The 20542-nt window shown below is 46.2% G+C and overlaps 1 protein-coding gene across 5 annotated transcripts in view; it reads right to left on the bottom strand.

The window, feature by feature from the left end:
* Dati (zinc finger protein datilografo) overlaps positions 1-20542 on the bottom strand; it is a 65226-nt gene that overhangs the window by 25247 nt on the left and 19437 nt on the right. For 4 of the 5 annotated variants that reach the window (XM_076384716.1, XM_076384712.1, XM_076384714.1 and 1 more), the window contains one exon: positions 11882-12212. In XM_076384716.1, the coding sequence (XP_076240831.1) occupies positions 11882-12212 (331 nt within the window). The remainder of the gene's footprint in view (positions 1-11881; positions 12213-20542) is intronic. The other variant, XM_076384713.1, reaches the window with a different exon arrangement.

Below are 20542 nucleotides of genomic sequence, written 5' to 3'. Positions count from 1 at the left end.
GGACGCTCTCTTTATTATTTTCCCGTAGTTTTCGAGCTAATCTGTTCTTTATCGCACGACTGTTGCGCTTGTTATCAAACCACACCCACTGTGCGCTTCGATTTCGATATCTTTTTCGGAATAGTGGAAATTTGTCGCTGAGAGTGGCGCGACGCGAGATTTCCGACCCCGAGCGAGACATCGGTGACGCCACGCGGCAATCGCGATCGGGAAATCGTAGGAAATTTATCGAAAGAAGGATGAGCATTACGGGTTGGATGGGAGCAGAATTTATAGGGTTCGAAATTACCATGAAAGCAGCGTTAGCGCTGTGCGTTCGGTGCGAAGCGTGTGTATCGCGCTAGGAGAACGCGTTACCAGGCACACACATACACTGGGAAAGAGAGAGAGTGAGAGAGGGAGAGGAGAGAGAGAGAGAGCGCGGGAGAGAGAGAGAACATCCCTTTCCCGAGCGATGCAGCCGAGCGTTTCACGCATGCATGGAAATCATTAAAATAAAATGGCCGATAACAAATGACTGTTGCAAAGAGGGGAGCTCTCTCGGTTGGCGGCCATCTTGGTTCACGTGACCGTCATCCGGGCAACCACGGGCACGCCACGCCCCTTTAATGATTTCTACCCCCTGGCGAATGTACCGCACGTATGTACGTGCGAAATTTCACGAGTATGTGTGCCTATATCCCTCGCGTATACGGGGAGTACAGTCATCATCAGTAGTCTAGGCGAAATCACCCCGATACATCCTCTTCAAAACCTAACCATGGCAACGGGCATCCCACCCTTCCGAGGGGTTGATTTTTTTGAACAGCCGCGTCGCAAAATTTTCAATTTTTCAACCCGCCGTTGGTTAGATTGGAAAGTTCCGATTGGCAATTCCATAGCAAATAGCGAACAAAGGTTCGGTAACAACTCGTGCAAAAAGCCATTGACGTTGATGACGATACGATGACAGAACTGCATTAACCCACTGATGTATTCGCTCAGGAAGGTGACTTGGTAGTCGCGTCAAAGAGACGGGATCGGTCCGATTGACTGCCTTCGAATCGGATATGGAATGATCCCAAAGGTGAATGACTTCGATTAGAGGGCTGTAGTTGGTGCGGTCTCGGGGCGTTTTCGTCGGGCCACGTTCCTACTCAATGCCATTTATACTAGGCTAAGGGAGTCGGCTCGAGGCGGATAGCAAGGTCTGGCAATCTAGTTTCCCAGATATCTCTGCGGACGACGATGGACAAACGTGCCGAGAGTGTTTGAGAATCATCGAGTGGCAGACGTTCAGCTCAATGATCGATATTCTTGCGACAGCTTCCAGTTTCGGTTGTTCCATGCCAGTCTCGATACTTTGCGCTGCGAGTCATCGCGGCAAAACACACACGTCCCTTTTGACGCGACGGTCGTAACGCGGTCATCGTTCCCAGCCGAAAAGTGTCTGGGAAGCTCGGCTCTCGGTCACGATGATGGGCAACAAACTCGTTGCGTCGGTTGGTCGAATCGTACGCGGGTGGAACATTATTCGGGCATATGGTAGCTTCCTCCATCTCGCTCGCTCCTACCCTCTCGATCGGTTTCACCTGCCTCGTCCGAAACTCTTTATCGCTTTTTTTTCTCCTTTTCGACCGATACCTTCGGCTTTTTTCAGACCGCCCAGAGGGAGCGTGTCAGGTTCGCTGACCTCGTAGGAACCCTTTCTTTCCTGTGGCTCGTTTCTTCCCCGGCCAGGCCGACGAACCCATTTTCACCGATTTGTTGTTTCGGGCTCGTCCTGTCCCGCGCGTACACTTCTGCGAGAATTGTCGAGTCGAATGCCTAAATACAACCTGCCAAGATCGTTCTTCTTTGGAGAAGCATTAATTAGTGAGAATTGTAGGAACGATCCAGCCGGAAGTATGTAGCTTTTCGTTGACTTTTTTCCCTCCGCTCCTCGCGAATGAACCGGCGAGCAGCGGCACTAATTTCAGAGCTTGGTCATTTTTCTGGCGGATTTACCCGAGCATAATTTATTCCCGATGCCTGATGAGACCCATTGTTGCGGCGTGGCTGCTCCTCCGCTTGAAGGGGGTGAAAACGAGCCAAGGGGGTCGTAGGAGGAAGGGTTGGAGAGCGGAGAAAAACGGACGAGAAATTATGTAAGACACCGGAAGGAAGGAGTGTACACGGCACACCAGTCCCCCTTGTTCTAGCATATCCGTCCGAATGGTAACGATCGTCCTTGGATGCAGGACAAGATTTTGAACCGTTTCCCAACGACGGCGACGACGACGATCCTCGCCACTTAACGGGCATTTCGTCGAGACCTTTTTTCTTCTCCTTCGTTTTCCCCTGCCTCTGTCGTCTTTCTAGAAGAGGCAGCGCGGCGGACTCCGGGTCATTAGGCAGATGGGGGTAAAAAGGGGTAAAAATTAATGTCTCAGAACGAACGTTCGGCCTGTCGAGTGGCCGGAGCTAAGTCCTGCTGATGGCCCTCGTGTCTTTACGATTTTTCATCGCGAGCCATTTGTTCGAGAGAGATTTCGAAAGGCCGTCAACCCCTTTTTCGTTCCTCAGAGTTATACCTTTGATGGGCCTGTTACACGAACTCGTGCACTGGTCAAACAAAGAAGACGATTGGGATTGAATCTGTTAAGAGACCTACTTAAAAATAAGCATATAAAATAGAGTCGCAGACGCGAAACAGGTCACCAGATAATGAGCAACGATTGGGGTAGAAGATGAATGAAATGTAGCACCTGTTATTGACAGGACTGCCGAGCTTTCCATTTGTTTCGAAGACTCTTTCGTTTCCGGTTTAGTGACGTTCAAAGAAACCCCAGATCGAAGCTTTCTTTCGCCCTGCTCGAGTTTTCGTTGCGAAGGGTTACGAGGCACAGGAGGGTGCTAACGTTCCCCTTTGGTTATTTTTATTCTTGCCATCTTAATCGTGTATTCAATCGTTCTCGATGTTCGTCAACTGCTTTATCTGAATCGTGGAACAGACGTAATAGAAGAATTTGAATAGTTACACAAAAGCGTGAATGAGAGCGTGTGTCAGTATTTATGTCCACGCAATTATCCGGGTAATTGATGAAATTACGTATCTTCTTGATGGTTCGCAAAGACGGATGTTTCTAAATGCGTGTGAATTTCATTTATGATGACGTTAATTGAAGGAAAGACGATCTTTAAACATCAGGATTCCAGTTGTAGAATGTTTGCATTTATAGTAATAGCAAGTCCAATAATCATCAAAGTATAGAACTTCAATTAACTTATGTCTAGGTTTATTGAGTGTGCACGTTTAACATTTTATGGAAAGTGATAGAGACGTCTATATTATCATTTATTTAGATCCAGTAGAATGTATAGGTACTATCAGCCAAAAGGTCGGAGTCACATGGTAATTTTCATTAAAGTTACACTGAATGGCAAAGTACTTTTAACTAAAGATTAACACTTTCAGCAATAATTACTATGCTTTTTTATTTTAATACCTATTACGCTACTTAAGTTATATGCTTAAAAAATATCTAACTTTGTATTTTTCGTAACATAGAAAATACTTCCAAACTTTCAGTCAATAGCTTCGCTCAACTTAGAAAGGGATGAGTTGTGCTTTTTATTGAGAAACTCTTCTTTTATTGCTATATTTATTTTTCAATATATCAATTGTTTATAAAGCTTATCATTCCACATTGTAGTAATGTCAATCTCGTTGTTTTAAATATTTAAGTAGCCGAGTGTCTTTAAGCTTGTTACACGATGAAGGTGTATCGGTGTATATGTATATGTAAGTCGCGCGCGTGTGTAAGGTATAACTCGAGCAGTGCACACAAGGCTGCGCCCAAAGTTTCTAACGAAAGACGCCGGAGCTGTTCTCGTATGCCGTATGGCGTTCTGCGTTACCTCCCACACATGCCGTGTAGAAAGTTTACTAGATGGAAATCTATATCTTATTTTACGACCGCTCGTGCTCAATATTCTTGACCCGCCGGCCCGACTGCTCGATATAAATGGTCCGCGTAAATCTTCCTCTCTCAACTATCGTATTCCAGGTGAAAAAAAATTTTTTTTGTTAGTGCAGCGATATAACGGAAAACGTAATGAGTAGCTTTGAAAGGTACTAGGTTTGTTTCTAGTATAGTTAGAAGAATTTTAACAATTATCCAACGCAATATTTTGAAGCACTAATGTCGAGTATGTTGGCTCAGTTCTGAGCTAGATATTTGAAGTTCAAGTTTAACGTGTTAACCGGAGAAGAAGAGTTTATTCATGAAGGAGCTTCCGTATATTGAATACAGCAGATTGAGTTGTGAAGATTTAATCTTCATATTGGTATGGAGAAGACACGGCTTTCCTACTAATTTACGTTTAATATTATGTATAAAAAATATTCATGAATAACCTACAAAAATTGGTAAATTAAGAAATTATATTTTGTGTGCTATCGTAAATCGTTTTTCTCATGGAAAAACAATCATAGCATCATAGTATATGATAGTACGGATAGTATTCCAATTAAAGAATATCTCATGGAAGACCGAACTACTGAATAAGTCGAATATGATTACTAAATAAATTAATAAATAAATACAGATACCTAGTTATTTCCCTTAATCGCAATCACTTTTTGTCACAGAAACAGATCATTACTGATCTACAAAAGTTCCTGCATGAAGAAGCAAAACTTTGAAATTTTGTGAACATCTATTTTTAGTTAACCTTAGCTTCCTAACATTCGTATATCTGGACCACGAGGAAGTAGGCATATGCTATAGAGCAATTCATTGAACGCATCAAAGTAAATTCACCATTCGATCTGAAAATTTTTTTGACGAAAAGCAGATTTTGGCGAATCCTATCTGTGTGTCTCTGGCACACTGACACGGTCACAAAAAAGGAAACACTTTAAAGATTCTCGAGCGAAATTAGTTTATGCGAAATTATTGCATCGGTGGCGAAGGAGCATGCGAGGTATCCTTAACCTACAGACCGGTTCTGCGGCCGAAGCGTGATCGTGCAGTCTCCGTTGAAGATCGTACCCGATTTTGAGCAAAAAGTCGCTTGCTTTCGTGCCAGCTTTAGAAAGTCAATCTAGATTTTGTAGACCGTTTACCGCATGCGAGTGTGCGGTAGATAGAGAACTGGTATGAAGCGAGATTACCACCTTCTGGTGCTACGCTTACACATATCGCGCGTGTATCTTGTCCTTACGGGCGAAATACTTTTCCTTGCTCGCTGTTCGTTCACGTCTTTTTAACGAATGCATGCAGACATTTTTCAGTCGTTTGTCTGTCCCCGTTTCTCAGCGAGACGGCACCGAGGAGATCGCTTTCCCGCGAAGCGGCGAAGTTATTGCGTCGTGTTTCCGTCTCTAAAGTAAAGGGTTGCCCGAAAGTAAGTCAGTAATGCAAGGGGGTTGAAGTTTCGTCGATTCTAAGGGTGGGAAAGAGTCGCGTCTCTTTAAGAATTTTAAAAGATCCGTTCGTTCCCGATGCAGGAAGCCCTACCGTTGAAATAATAATCGTTATTCGTTTGATCCGAGCCACTCTGAAGGTTTCATTAAGAATCGGTGCTCGTTGAATCAACGCAGCTGAAAAGTGCACATGGTTTTTGCTTTTTACAGCTTAAAGAACACTTATTGCTTGCGACTGCATCTCGGATTCTATTCTATATCAGTAACGCGCGATAAGATAACTCGTAGAAAAAAATCACTCTCATGGCAACAATCTGAGGACACAGCGAAGATTTACGCGCTTTTGAAAAACTAATAGAATCGCGAATATAGCTGGACAAATATTTCCTAAAACTTTATAGAAAAAGGTTGTATTCTTTTACGTGACATTTTTTCCTCAACAATCGAAATAATTCTGATCATTCTTGTTGAACGTTCGCAGAATTTTAAGAGGATCTCGACTCTTGTCGAGGTCGTGGAAGATTCCATTCTTTTATTGTGCCACGATCTATCGCGCCAATAGGAAAATTTGCGATTCCGAACCTCTTTGAATTTTAACAAGATCTTCCTTGAAAATATTTAAAAGCGATGGATACGAATCGGTGTTGAGAAAAGTTCAAAGTACAGCCCTTTTCGTTTCGATTGAAAGTTGGGTTCGAATAGACCACCGTCCGTTCCTCGTGCGAATCTATCAACAAGATTCCGAGCAAACATTGCGGAAAGAGAGAGATTACTTATCTGGGATCACAAACGTTGCACAGAGTGACAATGACGCGCTCGCGATCGTTGAAAGGTGACCTTAAAAAATGACGTGGCGTTTTCGCGTGCCGCCGAATGCATATTCACTGTGCCGCGACCTTCTATGCCGCGGGAAGAGTTGAATCCCACCCCGGAGGAAGAAAAAACCGAGCACATTGTGGGTACAAAAAATCGACAATCGTTCCTCATCGTCCAAAAGGGTTTCGTTCGACAAGAAACAAAAAAACACGAAAGAAGAAAGAAAGAATGAAAGGAGAGTAGGTCGACGAGAAAAAAAGCGTAGGCGTATTACCGAACCATCCCCCAGAAGCGTGTGTAGCGTGTAGAGAGGCAGCGACCCTATTCAAATTAACCCTCACGGAAAAAATGCAGCGGCCGTGGAAGGGTTCGTAGAAAATTAGAATAGACTCGTTTGCTCAGCGGCCTATGCATACGCTGCATGACTACGTTAATTTTCTGGCAGGCCATACGGTATCTTCGACTTTTAATTATCCTTACCTTTTACCTTTTAACGATTTAATTGCCTTTCTCTTCGCTATCGGGGAATGCGATGCTCTGACCGTTACACCTCGTCTCTCTATTCTCGCTTCGCTGTATACACGTGTGCATATGTGCAAGTAGAGAAGAAGTTTTTGCTTCTGATTTTCGCCGCGAAATCAATTTACTCGAACATTCTTGGTTCGATACGACACAGTCAAACAAGGTTTCAAGAAGAAAATTCGGGAAAAGTTCTCGCTTACTCTTTAGAAGAAACAACTGTGATAAGTTCTGATACGACTAAAAAATCAGTTGAAATATATTTCAAAAGAAAAAGGACTTGGTGCAATGAATGCGGTTTGTGTTTAAAATCTTTCTTCGTTGGAAATTGAGCCGATTCTGATATTGATTATGATTTTGATATATGAGACATTTACGGTGCTGGCGCGTAAACCAATATTAGGATTAATATCGACCATTAAAATATTTACAATGGGAGGTATGGGGAAGTTGATTAGCCCGTATCGTGCGAATTAATTAAGCAGCGTTGCCGACAACGGTATCGCGTTCGCTCGGTCAATCGATCTCTAGCCTCGATGAAAAAATAATCGACGAGTAATCGCGATCGTGGAATCCGTTCAACTTGCAACGCTCTTCTCGCGAGAAACTGGGAAAGGCGAAATTGTCTCGCGGCAAACGAGACGTTTTACGTTTGCTATTTCCATCTACTCACCCTACAAAGTTTTTCCAGACGCGTAAAACGTTGCCGCTTTTGTTTAATCTTTCATTTCGCGTCATTCGTGATAAAGGGCTGGCGTCGTTCTTTCCGTTGCGCCGCTTTGATTTTTCTCGAGACGTCTGGCGAGACATTCCGTCGCATAAATTCTTAACTGAGCGAAATTAGCGAATTAAAAGTAGGAGAGGGAGGGAAAAAGACTGAACGAGGACGGCAAAAGAAGCACTCGGCTCTCCGTCAGGAGGTCACCGTCGACTGGCAAAGGAAACCGGAAGAGCGACGAGGGAAGAAGGAGAGAATCATGGCTCTCGATCCTCGAAAGTAAGTTCGACCTTTTTTCGGCTGCTGGCAACCCCCGTTAGCTCGTAAATACGAATATGCAGCCCGGAGTCGACGTGTCTAGCCACCTTCCTCAAAGGGGAGCCCCGAGGAACAACTTAATTTTTATTCATGCACCGACGATACGGCAATTTTTCGCAGTCTTAAGTGGACTTTAAAATTATCCGGTCAATTTCGCTCGGCGGACGTGCTCCTTTTTTCAAACGCGACCATCGCCTTGCTCGAAAGGGGTGACTTTTCTCCAGGCCCGTTTGTATCGGTATTAATGGACTCGACTCGCTAACATTCTTCTTTCAACGAGGAGCCATTACTGCTCTATTGACTTTTAATAGGAGATCTCCGTTATGTGGACAGTATTTCCCATCTCCGAGATGTTCGACCGTTTAAATACATAAGATTGTTCATCTCAGTTGTCTACTCTGATGGATACTATATCGCAAAGTTATCTCATTTCTCACGGGTGATTATTTGCCTCTAATTGCACGTCGCCAAAGAATCATAAGCCCTTGCGCCTCCATCCTGGAATCACCTATGCTTCCAAAAGCTAACACGATCGCCGCTAGCTGGTCCAGGAAAACCGATTAATTCCGTGCGCGTGGGGTGACCGATCATTAGATTTCGCCCCACGAAAATTGAGTTTTCCTCGTTGCCGAAGGGATAATCTTTGGCGTAGCCTCTGGCCCGCTGCGTACGGGAACAACTCTGTCATCCATCCGCTAACACGCTCGCGAGTGCGTACCGCTATTTATTAGGCTGCTGCGTATCCGTTCTCGCGTGTATCGGTGCATGCGTGTGGATGCAATGCAATGCAATACAGGGCAACGCAATGCGATGCAGCGGTAACGCGTGGTGATGGTTTCTATGTGGTGTGTACGTGTACGCGGGCGACAGTGGCGGCGCGCAACTTCGGTTCCATTATTGAGCGATCGGGCGATCGAAAAATTCCCGCGCTTTTTCGCGCGCGACCCACGAGTGGGGCGAGCCGACCTCCCATTGGCTGCACACCCAGTCACCCTCGTATGCCCGCCACCATGGAGGGGAGGATGGACTCTATACACCCTCGGCAGGTATTTGTCTAGGCTGCTGCAGCTATTGACCAGCTATCGATATCGCGGACACTCACCGATATTATATTCGCTGTCCTTCGTTTCTGCCACCCTCGCCTGCATTTCACACCCCCATGCCTCCGCCTCCTCTCCCCCCACCCCTCATTTCTCGCTTTGCCTGGTCGCGTAGCTGCCTGAGTTTCGTTGAATTTCGGTTAATGAATTATATGCGTACAACGTTGCAAATTTTATAGGCGTGTGAGCGCGCGGGCCAATATACAATATATATATATGTATATATATATATACTTTAGGCAAGAGAAATTGTAACCCAGCCTGTCACGCTACATGGACCGGGTGAGGGGGTGGGGGCGACGATACAGCAGTAAATTCCCGCCGTTTTTTGACTTTGACCGGCCAATCGGCGGCAGGCAGCGAGATCTCGTTGCGAAACGGGAAATCAATATGGCATGCAAATGCTGCGCGCGGCATCGTTAGGGAAAACAACAAGCGGCTGCGGGGGAATTTGGGAGGAATTTCGGCTGCGAGCACCGCGATTTTTGAGTCGCGAGAAATTGCCGTGACGGCTGCTCGAAAATGGGAAATATTCCTGGTGGTGGGTTCGAATATCGAATCTAACTATAACGAGCGAGGGCATCGACAAGTGGAATTCCTGTTTCGATTTTTCTGCCCTCGGGGGGGCCGTGCGTTCGTTCAAACTGTTTTAACAGGAAGGACACGGCAACTTGAAGTTGTGCATGCAATGGATGCGCGTACACTAACATCGGCTGAAGTACCAACCGCGGCGAAGTAGAGTGGGAGAACGTGGGAAGGGTGATTATTAATGTAAGGGGTGGCTAAGCAGTAGTTACTTGCTCGTTGGTAGTCGTCGAAAAGGACGAAGGGGTGAAACGAGCGCGGTGAAATCAATGTCGACCCTTTTTTCCTCGTTGAACACGATCAGGGAGCACTTCCAAACTCTGCTCCTTTTTTTTTTTTTTCATATTCCACGGTGGCTTATCGAGGTAACTCCGGAAAATTGCTTTCTCCCGGGTATTGATGATTTCAAAGGAATGTTTTCTTAAGAATCCATCGTCTCGCGTTATCCTCGCGCGAGCAGCGTTGGAGATAGAGCTCGTCGGACGTTTCGATTAAATAGCTCGCATACCGACGAGGTTTTGTTTTTTCTTCTCGTCCGGAAGCAGATCTTGGACGAGACGAGCGGCGAGACTTTTCCGAGGGTTGGTCCAGCCAGTCATACGCGGCGCTGACCGTTCGCCGTTTGCTTCTCGAGGCTAATACCTTCCGATTGACTACGCTCATCCCTTAATGAAATTCTTTCTAGCCGGGCGCGACCCGTTCGCTGACTGGCTCGCTGGCCAGCTTTGCTGTTGAATTTTCTCATTATTACGGGTCCCTCGTCCGTGCTCCGTCTCTCTCTCCGTCACTGCTATTCTTAGTCGAGAGCGGCGGTCGCTCGATGAATTCGATCGTTCGCCCCGCGTAAATCGAACTTGTCCGCAGATACGCGGGCCCATGTGCATACCGAACGACAACGTGCTCAGTCAACGGTGTCTTGGAAACCACGCTCGGGCTCTGGCGTGGCCGCGACGCGCATTGAGCAATCTCGCAGCATGCCGCATTAAAATTAGCTACAATCGGAACGCACGATCGCTCGTACAGATTATAATAGTATATTAATTTATTGATTATCGACCGGCCGAACGGCCCCGATGCAATGCGGTATTCATAGAATTTACTATCAGCGCCCGGGATACTGAATGCATGCATTAAGCCTGCAGGCTCGTCGACTTTGCTGCGCGATCAGGAAAAATTGATCAACTGTTTCTTTTTCATGGTAATGTGCCGAGGAATCGCGGTGAAATCCTACTCGTCGTTGCTTGATAAGTTTGATCTTTTAGTATAGAAGGTCAAGATTCATACGATTTCCAAAATTCAGATATTCTTCAGTACGCTGGGATTTCAGATTTTCGTTGGTATCGTAAATGTTACAGTATCTAATCATAAGGAAATAGTACTTGTGTGACATTTTTTATGTCTTCAACTTTTTTTTCGCTATTGATTGAGTTTCAACTGACGTTGCGATAAAAGTTCCACTTAAGATAAATATTGAGTCACCTTTAGGAAAAAGCCCATATAACGTACAGTAGCTCAAAGTGTCAAGATCATCTAAAATCATCTTTCGTCATCTCTTTATCTTCGAGAGATCAGTATCTAGAAATTCTTGTATTTTAAAAAATGTACAGAAGATTCTGTTTCCCAACTTGATTCACAGAATTAACATCTTCTCTGGCAGTGCAATTTCAAATTTTCAGTACGATTTCAAAGACTACACTGTGTACTCATAAAAAAGTGGTAGTTGTATACAAGTTTTCAGATTATCAACCTTTTTTTATAAATAATAATGAAAAGTTTCCGTTCCGGTAAATATTGCGACATCACTACCAAAGTGCCCATGGAACGAACAATAGCTAACGAATTTCTATAACTCGAGCTCCGAATTTGTGAGAACCTACTCTCAAGAAGGCAAAGTGTTTTGTAGGAGATTGCCACGATTATTTTTAACGGTAATTGTTTTTATCCAAAAGTTTCTCGTGTAGATTTTCAGTAAATAGCTATTGCAATATTGTACTAACAGTTGCAGGATTGATTTTGCATAACTGAAAGGCCTGATACAAAATTTTAATTACTTAAGAGGCAAGTACAACCATCATCTTGAATAGTAAGTTCATTCAATATTATATTAAAAATCTATTCGGAGGCATCTAGCTTTAGCGTATTTTATTTACCCTGTCAGAAGTGCCTTTTTATACAAATACGGGAGAAATTTTTGTACCCGATTTAACTTTTTACGAAAAAGGGTTACGACTCAGAAACAATGTTCTAAAATCCTGTAAAATCGTCTAAAACGATCTATCACAATTTCCCATTTATTTCCGAGAAATCAGTATCTAAGCATAAACGTGAAATCGGCGCTCGATCGATCACGTCCAATTCCTCTATGGGGGGAGCGAAAAATGTTGGCATTCCTCGAGATCAGGATCGGCAAGGTATTAACAGAGGGCAGATACTCACCCGTATGTAGGCGCGTGTGTTGCTGTACGTGGCTGAGCTGCTTGAACCTGCGGTCGCAATAGCTGCATTTGTACGGTTTCTCGCCGGTGTGGACCCTGATGTGCTGCACGAGCTGGTGGTTGCTGGAGAATGACTTGAGGCATTGCTGGCACTGGTGCGGCTTTACCTCGTTGCCGGCGATCATGCCACCCGGACCGACGCCGATCGGACCGAGGCCCGCCAGTCCACCCGCCACACCGCCGCCGGGTCGAGCCGTCAGTGCACCCGCCGCGCCCAGCTCCCTCGCGTGCATCTGCATCGCGCTCTTGTGCATGAAGATCTGCGAGAAGAACTGCCGGAGTTAGTTGGTACACTGCACTTTTGGTCGAGCAACGGAGGATGGCAAATCGACGCAAGAACTGACCGCTGTATTCTTACGCGATCACCATCGCCTCCTGGACTTGGAGGACTCGGCTGAAGTGTTCTACCTGTGCCTTTTTCATTGTTAATACATATCAGAGAGAATTATTCCAAATTTGAGATCTTTTTAGTGGTATTCGTGAGAAATCTATAGGTGTTTCAGGTATACGGAGTCGTGTTTTCTGGAGGCAAATTTGGAATGTTTCGAATGTATAGGCACAGGTATAGACGCTCAGCTCCGTCCATTTTCATTATACGTTGACGGTTCGAGCGATCCTCATGATTTTCTCATGCAATTATAGGATGACGAGAGTGGGAAACTACGAGCTGGTAGGCCGTGGTCGCGTATCGTTTGCTCTTTGCGTTATTCATCGGCGAACTCTGTTGCCTGTTGTGCTCCGCGTTTCTACGCGGTCTAGCGGGTGCTGTGCCGCCGTTCACTCCCGCGATTTCACGTCCAGGTCGAACGCGATCTATTAATTAAAAGTTCACGCGAGGTGACGCAATTTGGTCGGTACTTACACGGACTCGTTCGATAGATCATTGCGACGGTTTACTGGGCCGATTTAGTCAACGTACTTATGTCTAATGAACTTTCCTTCCACCAAATTCTACAACTTCGAACGACTTGTAAAAGTCGAATCCTCGTCAGTTTGCGCGGGAGAATTGAAATCCTGGGAAGTTGGATCGCGCGAATATCGATTACTATCAATTCTCCATAGAACGTTCTCCGCGAATTTAATAGGTAGCGAGTAACAGCTGGCCGCAAAGGGGGTCAACGACCATCCTGTAGTGGTTTTCGGAAGTAACCGGCCGATCAATGTTTTTCGAATCGCACGTGTACACATACGAAGCGCAAGTTGCCCACTCGGCCGGGCACTTGCTCGGTGTTCCTCGACGCGATGAGGAGGAACGCGAAACTGCTGGAAGGGCCGAGCAAGCACACGAGCGGGTGGAACACGACGGGGAACGCTTGATTTCGGGTTTTCGTTGAGGGAACAGGTGTTACTCCCGTCCTCGTCCCGGTGTGGGTGTAGGTGAACGAACGAAAGGGTTAACGTTGAAACGGACGTACCGTTCGTGGCAAAAGTCGGGGGATCCGGTATCGGGAGCTCGGCGGAATTAAAGAAGGGAACGGTCACTGTTCCGCGCGGAAGGACGGCTGAAGGAGGAGGATTTTATTAAAATATGTTAAAACTGTAATTAAAATCGAAAAATCTCGCGAGAAGTTTTAAGAATCTTAGGCTGCCGCCACCCTCCTCGCCACGGCGCGACAAAGACAGCTCGAGAAGACGTCGAGCAACGATGAGCGGAGCAAAGACGGAGAAAAAGGCGGAGAGAGAATTGAAATTGTCACCGAGGGTTCTCAAGTTTCCGCGACTTTCAACCCTTTCTTTCTGGGACGACGCGTCGGCGGATATTTGACGGGCGACCTTCGACACTGGGCATCCCTGATTCTTAATCCTCGTGAGAGAGGGAGAGCCTGTGACTCGATTTTATTCCTCGTTTTTTCTCCTCAGACGCATTTCTTTCGCCCGGAGACGAATCAATCCGAATCCTGTTTCGCGTCGATTTGAATAAAATGCCTCGTGTTACGAGTCACCCTCTTGGACTACAAATATCACTTCTTGAATTCGAGGGGGATTCGTAAACTCGTCTCCTATTTATTCATCTCTTTTAAACTATAGCATTTACCTCTTATAGACCCGACCCTATTTCCCTTGTTTCTTGACATTACTCTCGCGATTATTTTTACGTTAACGTTGAAGGAGACAAGAGTAAATTATTAACTTTATCAGGTCCTTCTCCAAAACCTTAGGTATGTGAAACTACATTTATTATCAGCATGTTATTATGAGTGCACTTAAACGATTGAATCGAAAAAAGATTTCAACGACGTACCAGAGTTAATGTATGAATTCATCTTGGAAAAATAATTATCTATTTTGTACAAATTCGTTCCTGGTAACAAGTCATGAGATTATATGGAGCTTCACAAAAATTTCATACTTTTTTCAAATTCTCTTTAAATCTCTCTCGGCGAGTACGATCTTGGTAACGAGATGCGTTCACGACGATTAATATAGAGAAGGGCCGTCAAGAGGGCAAACGACGATTCAACGAAGTCGAGTTGTGAATTTTTAACGACCGTCTCGAGTGAGCAATTGGAAATTTTTCCGTAACTTCTGACGCGAATGTCGATTCGATGAAAGAATCCACGATCCCTTTTTCTTTCGCTCCAGACAGCAGCTTCCTCTTGCGATTTTTGAGCAAATGCTAATTAAGCCGCGTCGCCACCAATAAAGACTCCCTTGCCTCCGACTCGAAGACCATACGTCCATTCATCAAATTTTTATCTCCTAGCAGACGGAAAATTGCGTTCCGTCGCCCGGCTATACCGACGCACGGAATCTTTTTTTCTGATTTATCGTCGTCGCTAGTGCGGAAAAAAAGGAGAGAGCGCAAAAGAAACGACCCGGTTTGTGGCGAGGAACGAAAAGAGGAGGAGGGAAACGGAAAGAGTTACTTGCTGCGGTCCGCCAGCTTAATGTCCTTAATAATGGAAAAATATATCAAGCGGCACCCAGTGTATTTCCTAAAGAGCATCCCTCATCGCGGTTTCTCGCCCTCGCCTTCGTCTTCAGATTTTTCGTCCGGCCATTCAGTCTTTACTTCATAGCGTCACAGTTTCGTCGGGGCCCTGTCCCTTTAACTTCCTATTACCCAAAGCAACAGTCGATCAACGCGAGGCATAATTTTCAAGCTACAGCGGGATTCTTTCGCTCGAATCGATTCTTCGGCGAACGGAATTAGTCTGGGACACGTTGGCCCCGTTTTTCGAAAGGGATCCCAAGGATCCGAGCGACGCAACCCTTTGTCTCTCCCCCGGCGCAGTAAATTACGCCGGAATAACATTGGTCACTGGAAGTAGGCTACTTTATACACACTTGGAACACAAAGCAAAGGTCTCACCTGCTGACCATATGCCTTTTCTCCATGGCACACATACGTACCTAACGTGTTCCGTCCACCCACGCACGCCGGCCATCTAGCACTTCGCATGTGCTATTAACTGGAAGGTATGTGTGCCTCTCCATACGTGTGGCACGAGCGCTCGCGCGCTCCTACTACACCGTGCGCGCGTGTGTGTCCGCGCGGAGACAACGTCCAATCTAACCTACCTAGCGTTGCCTGACTCATTCTCCTACCAACCCACCTATCTGTCTAAACTGCGGCCGCGAATAGTGCCGTAATATAAAGGAAAAGGTGGACCCTCTGCTTCTCTCTTTCTCTCTACTTCTCTCCCTTCTCCTATAATTGACGGCTTTAATCCGCCTGAATCGCGGCACTGTGATCTGCTGCTCCAATCGGAGTTTTTGGTTTTAAGGCAACATGACGATTACGCGTCTTTTGGGATACTTTCCTGGGTCTACCTGATTACGGGATTCGCGAATATGATGGCGCCTGTTTGCCCTCGTCCGCCGACCCTGAAATTTCGAGTCACCTGATGTAAGCGATCGCGATCCGTTTCGTAGGCGTGAGCCCCAAGCGTAGGAAGTCGATTACGAATTTCGCTTCTAAGTCTGAGTTTCCGCGTGTCGCGTCGCTTTTTGCGGTCCAAGAAACGTGGGATGATCGCGAATCGCGTGGGAGACCTTGGTTGGACGTTTTTGCGACTTTGTTGTTGAGGTGCAGTAGTAACGTCTCGCGCGAAATGTGATTTATGCCAAATGTGTTGTTTTCTTAGCGATTCCGCAACAGTCGGATCAACGATAATGATCTTTTCGAGCGAAAGGTGTCGGTAAATTGTTTCGTCGATAGTTGAACAGACAGGGAGAGAGTCGGGAAAGTGTTCGTAGTCAGCGACAAGTTCGCTTTGTCATTCCTGACGATGCAATAATCGAGAGATTAATCTTCGATGCGGATGCGCGTCAATCAACGGTACCTGAGAAAGATTCGGTGTTTCTTCGAATATTCTCAAGCGTTAGAGACTCGTCGATGGACAGTCGATCGAGGCTAGTGTCAAAATAGCACGCTGGAAACGGTATAATAATCATGAATCCTCATCCCGTGGACGTTATACCCTCCATGCACGTGATTGCACACCAGAGCCTACGATGGGAAGCAAACTTGTGCTACAAGCAGTTAAAGTCATCGTTGTAGGTTTCCCTTAGGATATTAATCATGCGTTCGCCTTGCCGTGTAGCCACAGAGTAACAATCTCTAATCCTCGATCAAACGGCGCTCGATTAGTCCAATAAGAGAGCAACGACAAACGTTTTACACGCTTCGTCTCGCTTTCTACTTACTCCGCAGTTCCTTAAACGATCAGTGTCTAGCTCATCGTCTGAGCTTCTAATTGCGCGTTAAATCGCTGAGGTTTTTTAGATAAAAGGGTCAGAGGTCCCGAATAACGTTCCAAAGTTCCTGGGTAATAATATTCAGTCGACTGTGAGCATATTCAAAACCGGTCGTTCCGTCTCTAAGAAACCTGGATCTTCTTGGAGCCACTGGCAGGAACCTTACGTAACCTCCAGTTCCATAACAAATCTTATACCTGGAACAGGCTCCCCATGGGTTGTAATTTTCGGAAGGGTCTGCTCTGACACACCTAATTAAGAGCGTGAATCGCGAAGGAAGACTCTGTTCTATATACATAGTTGACGTGCCGTTGGCTAAGCTACGCGGGGAGGAGCGAGACGAGGTCGCAAGCGCGTTCGAGGGCAAATAGCCCTGTGAGCTGCGGTCTCAGGCCATCGAGTTTGGAAAGATTCTTGGAGTTGCAGGGAAGACAGTTGGCTCGAACGGACTGTAGGATATCGTCAATAATTACCTCGGGCGGCAAGTGGTGATGAGGATGCTGATACGGCGGCGGTACGTACGGCGGGTGGCTCGGATGATTGTGGGGGTGAGGTCGGGGATGGTTTTGATGCTGGGCTTGCGGCGGGAGCGGTTGGGGCGCAGGAGGAGGCGGTGTCCAAGGCCCGTGGTTCGGCCCGTGGCTTTCATTGGTGCCATACATCTTCACGGAAGAATGTCGAGCACGCGACCTGAAGAGTCCCTCCCGCCCTCCACGCACGGTGATACGAAAGTCTCCGATACCGACATGGCTACCCTTATTCCAGGTCGCGCCGGCGACACGCTCGAATCCGACCAGTCCTTTGGCGAGATGCTATCTGCATCGCCGCTACGTCTGCGCATCGATCGTCCTTCCTTCGCTCTTTCCACTGGCTACTGCGCTTTTTTCCACTCTTTCTCTCGCGGAGCTAGCCGGTCTCGTTGATATTTAGAGTCCGCTGCTTTCTCATTTCAACCGAATCCCCCTCGATCTTTGCGCAACGAGCCTCGCCGGGAGAAACCGTTGCGTGAGAATAAGACACTCTCCTGGCGAGCACATCTGCGAACGCGAGGGCGTGATTCTTCTTTTGTCCGCTGCGAGTATCCTGCCGTGTGAGAACAATATCGTTCCACTTTCACGCGTTTAGTTTTTGAGAGGCCAGTAGCGATATTAGAACTCGCAATTTTCGCGAATTACGGAGATCCCCGGTTTCCTTTGGTCAGCTTCAGGGTCAATCTTCGACCACTCACCCCGCCTGTTTCATCACCTTTCGCGCAATGGAAATTTATAGAGAATTGCATAAGTGCGCGTTACGAGAGAGAAGTCCTCGATTAAAGTATCCTTGAGAATCTGTTGCTGCGATGAAAGATAAAATTGTGGAGAGGTTCAACCCTACTGGTTCTTCTGGTTCTTCCGCTTGGGGGGAGAGACTCGGATCGAGAGGATGGATCGTTCGAAGCTTCCCGCGAGACGTCTTTGGTGCAGTTTCCGTTTGGACAGAATAGGGAAGACTTTGTTCACGAATACTAAAACGAACACACACGGTGGACGAATCCGTAAATAAATGCACTGGTTACATAGCACTGCCGACGCGAGTGCTTTTCCGCCGTTGGATCACTGGCGGTACCGCTTCCCCCTTGAAATCGAAGCGCTAGCGACGAGATCGGTAGCCGAACCGCGCGAAGAAAAGGGGCACGCACATCGGTCGAACGTGTCACCGCGGTAACTATCACTGCAGCGATCGCGCGCGCCTTTTTTCCGCGTTTTTTACGAAAATTCGCGGGGGTAGCTGGCGCGTCCGTGTATAGAAAAGCGCGGACGCAGCGCTGTGCGCCAGCGTGTGGCGTCTCTGGCGAACTAAGCCGGTCGAAGGGGGGGACAGAGCGATTTCTTGGTCTCCGGCGCGGTGCGTGTGCTAAACGGGGGAAGAAAAAAAGGTGGAAAGGCGCTGATAACGCGCCGCGACGAAAAATCGCTGGCTACTCGAAGAGATATCGATTGAAATAACACGATTCCGGGGAACGCGAGCCAATCGGCACCGCTGACACGGCGGAAGGGGCCAATCGTGCCCGGTTCTATCTCTCTTTCACAACCTCCCTCGCTCTCTCCCCTACTTCTTCTCGTCATACGCGTCCTCCGCCGGGTCCCCCTTTCTCTCCTACTCCTCACTCCGTGTGTCCGTGTTCCTCCACTCTACTCCTCATCGTGTGCATGCCGTGCAGCTTGCGCTACTGCCACCGCCGCACAGCCTTCCTTCTTGCTTTCCTCTTCCTCCACCCTCGTTGGCCGCGGACCCCGACTCGCGGCGTCGAAGAGGACCGTCCAGTGGGGTAGGAAAGATGATACGAACGCGATGTAACGCTCAGGACTTACCGAAAATGCGTCATCCTCGAAATGGATTTTTCCACTCGAATGTGCTTTCCCGCCTTAAATCGTTCACGAGACGAGTTACTGATCGGAGCGGATGAAGTTTTAAGCTGAAGGGTAGGGTGAGAGGAGGAGACAGTTGGTCAAGTTTAATGTGGAGAGTATTTCCAGAAAATATATTGTTGTATCCAAACCAGCTCGCAGCTTAAAATCAATTAGAATTTTATAGATTGTAAGACACTCATTTTTAAAATTAGTTGCAGTAGTCATTTGAATTTGTCTGCTCATAAATTTAGACCAGATACAGTGAAATTAATATTTCAAGAGACATGAGTGTACTATCGAACTTGTATCGACATAATACAGTGTTGTCTCGATGCAAGCTCAATGTTGTTTCCTTAATAGGTACTATTCTTTCACTTTACTTGCCCTTTGCTTTTGAAAACACAAATTCAATTTGTTAATTGTGCAATTGAGTTTTAGGAACGAGTTCTTTATATTCTTTAAGATTCCAAAAAGGTTTTAAGTCGTGAGCTAGTATCGAGATAGAAGTATATCTTGAAATTATTTGGAACGAATGAAGTTTGCGTATTATGATATAGATTGTCACCCATACTTGGTAAGACTACACTGTGACTAGTACACAAATGAATTTCAGAAACGCGTGTTTTACTGCAAAGTTGTCAGTGAACCGTGAAGTTATTAAAAAAAACAATGTACATTGTTATTACTGATACTAAATAACGTCTGTCTCAGTCAATATTAGAATGTTTTCTCTCTATAAATTCGTGATTCGGTACACGTAACGAGTGACGAGAGAATAGAATATACCTTTCTAAGACTAATTTATACGACCATAACTCATTTCCATATAAGCTTCAGCAAGACTGAAAGAAACTGTGAGAATAATTTTAAAAAACATGAGGAATACCGTCGAGTTTGTAACAAGGAAACATTGCATTCCTCAGATTTCGTATTTTGATTGTTAAATCTCGGTGAAAACCCATCTGCTCCAAACAATAACTCAACCCCAGCCCATTCTCGAAACCCAGAAGCCTGACTAGGTGAACTCCCCGAAGAACGTAGAAGGTTTAAATAAATTTCTATGGGAATGGCATTAGAAAATTACAACTCTATAGAAGGTGACATTTTTCAAAGTTACTGTTGGTATTAACCGGAGCAATTGTTATGTTCTCGCGTCAGCAAATTTCGCTGGCGGACGTGTCCGGTTATGTAACTATAGACGTTGCGTAGTTTTATAAAAGGAACGCAAGTAAGCTCCGATTGAAAAAGTAGTGTGGTATAAACGGCGAGGCAAGCCACGTTTCTTCGAAACGTTCGCCATCTTTCTTTCTTGGCTTGTACAAATTATTTTGGGCGTGGAGCGCGCTCGGCGAAGGTTAGTGCCATAGTCGAGAGCGTGCGCGCGCTAAAAGTATGTCCGGCTAGAGGCAGAGAGAGGAAAAAATAGGGCGGGGTCTCTTTACGAGCAGACTTTGCCTATCCATCATGGCCGCTTTATCAATGACGTCACGATAAGACGTTCACGCACAGAC

This window comes from Calliopsis andreniformis, chromosome 9 (assembly GCF_051401765.1).
Source record: "Calliopsis andreniformis isolate RMS-2024a chromosome 9, iyCalAndr_principal, whole genome shotgun sequence".
In the NCBI taxonomy this organism is placed as follows: domain Eukaryota; kingdom Metazoa; phylum Arthropoda; class Insecta; order Hymenoptera; family Andrenidae; genus Calliopsis; species Calliopsis andreniformis.
The sequence above is the reverse complement of the archived record's forward strand: the minus strand, read 5'-3'. Positions and strand labels throughout refer to the sequence as shown.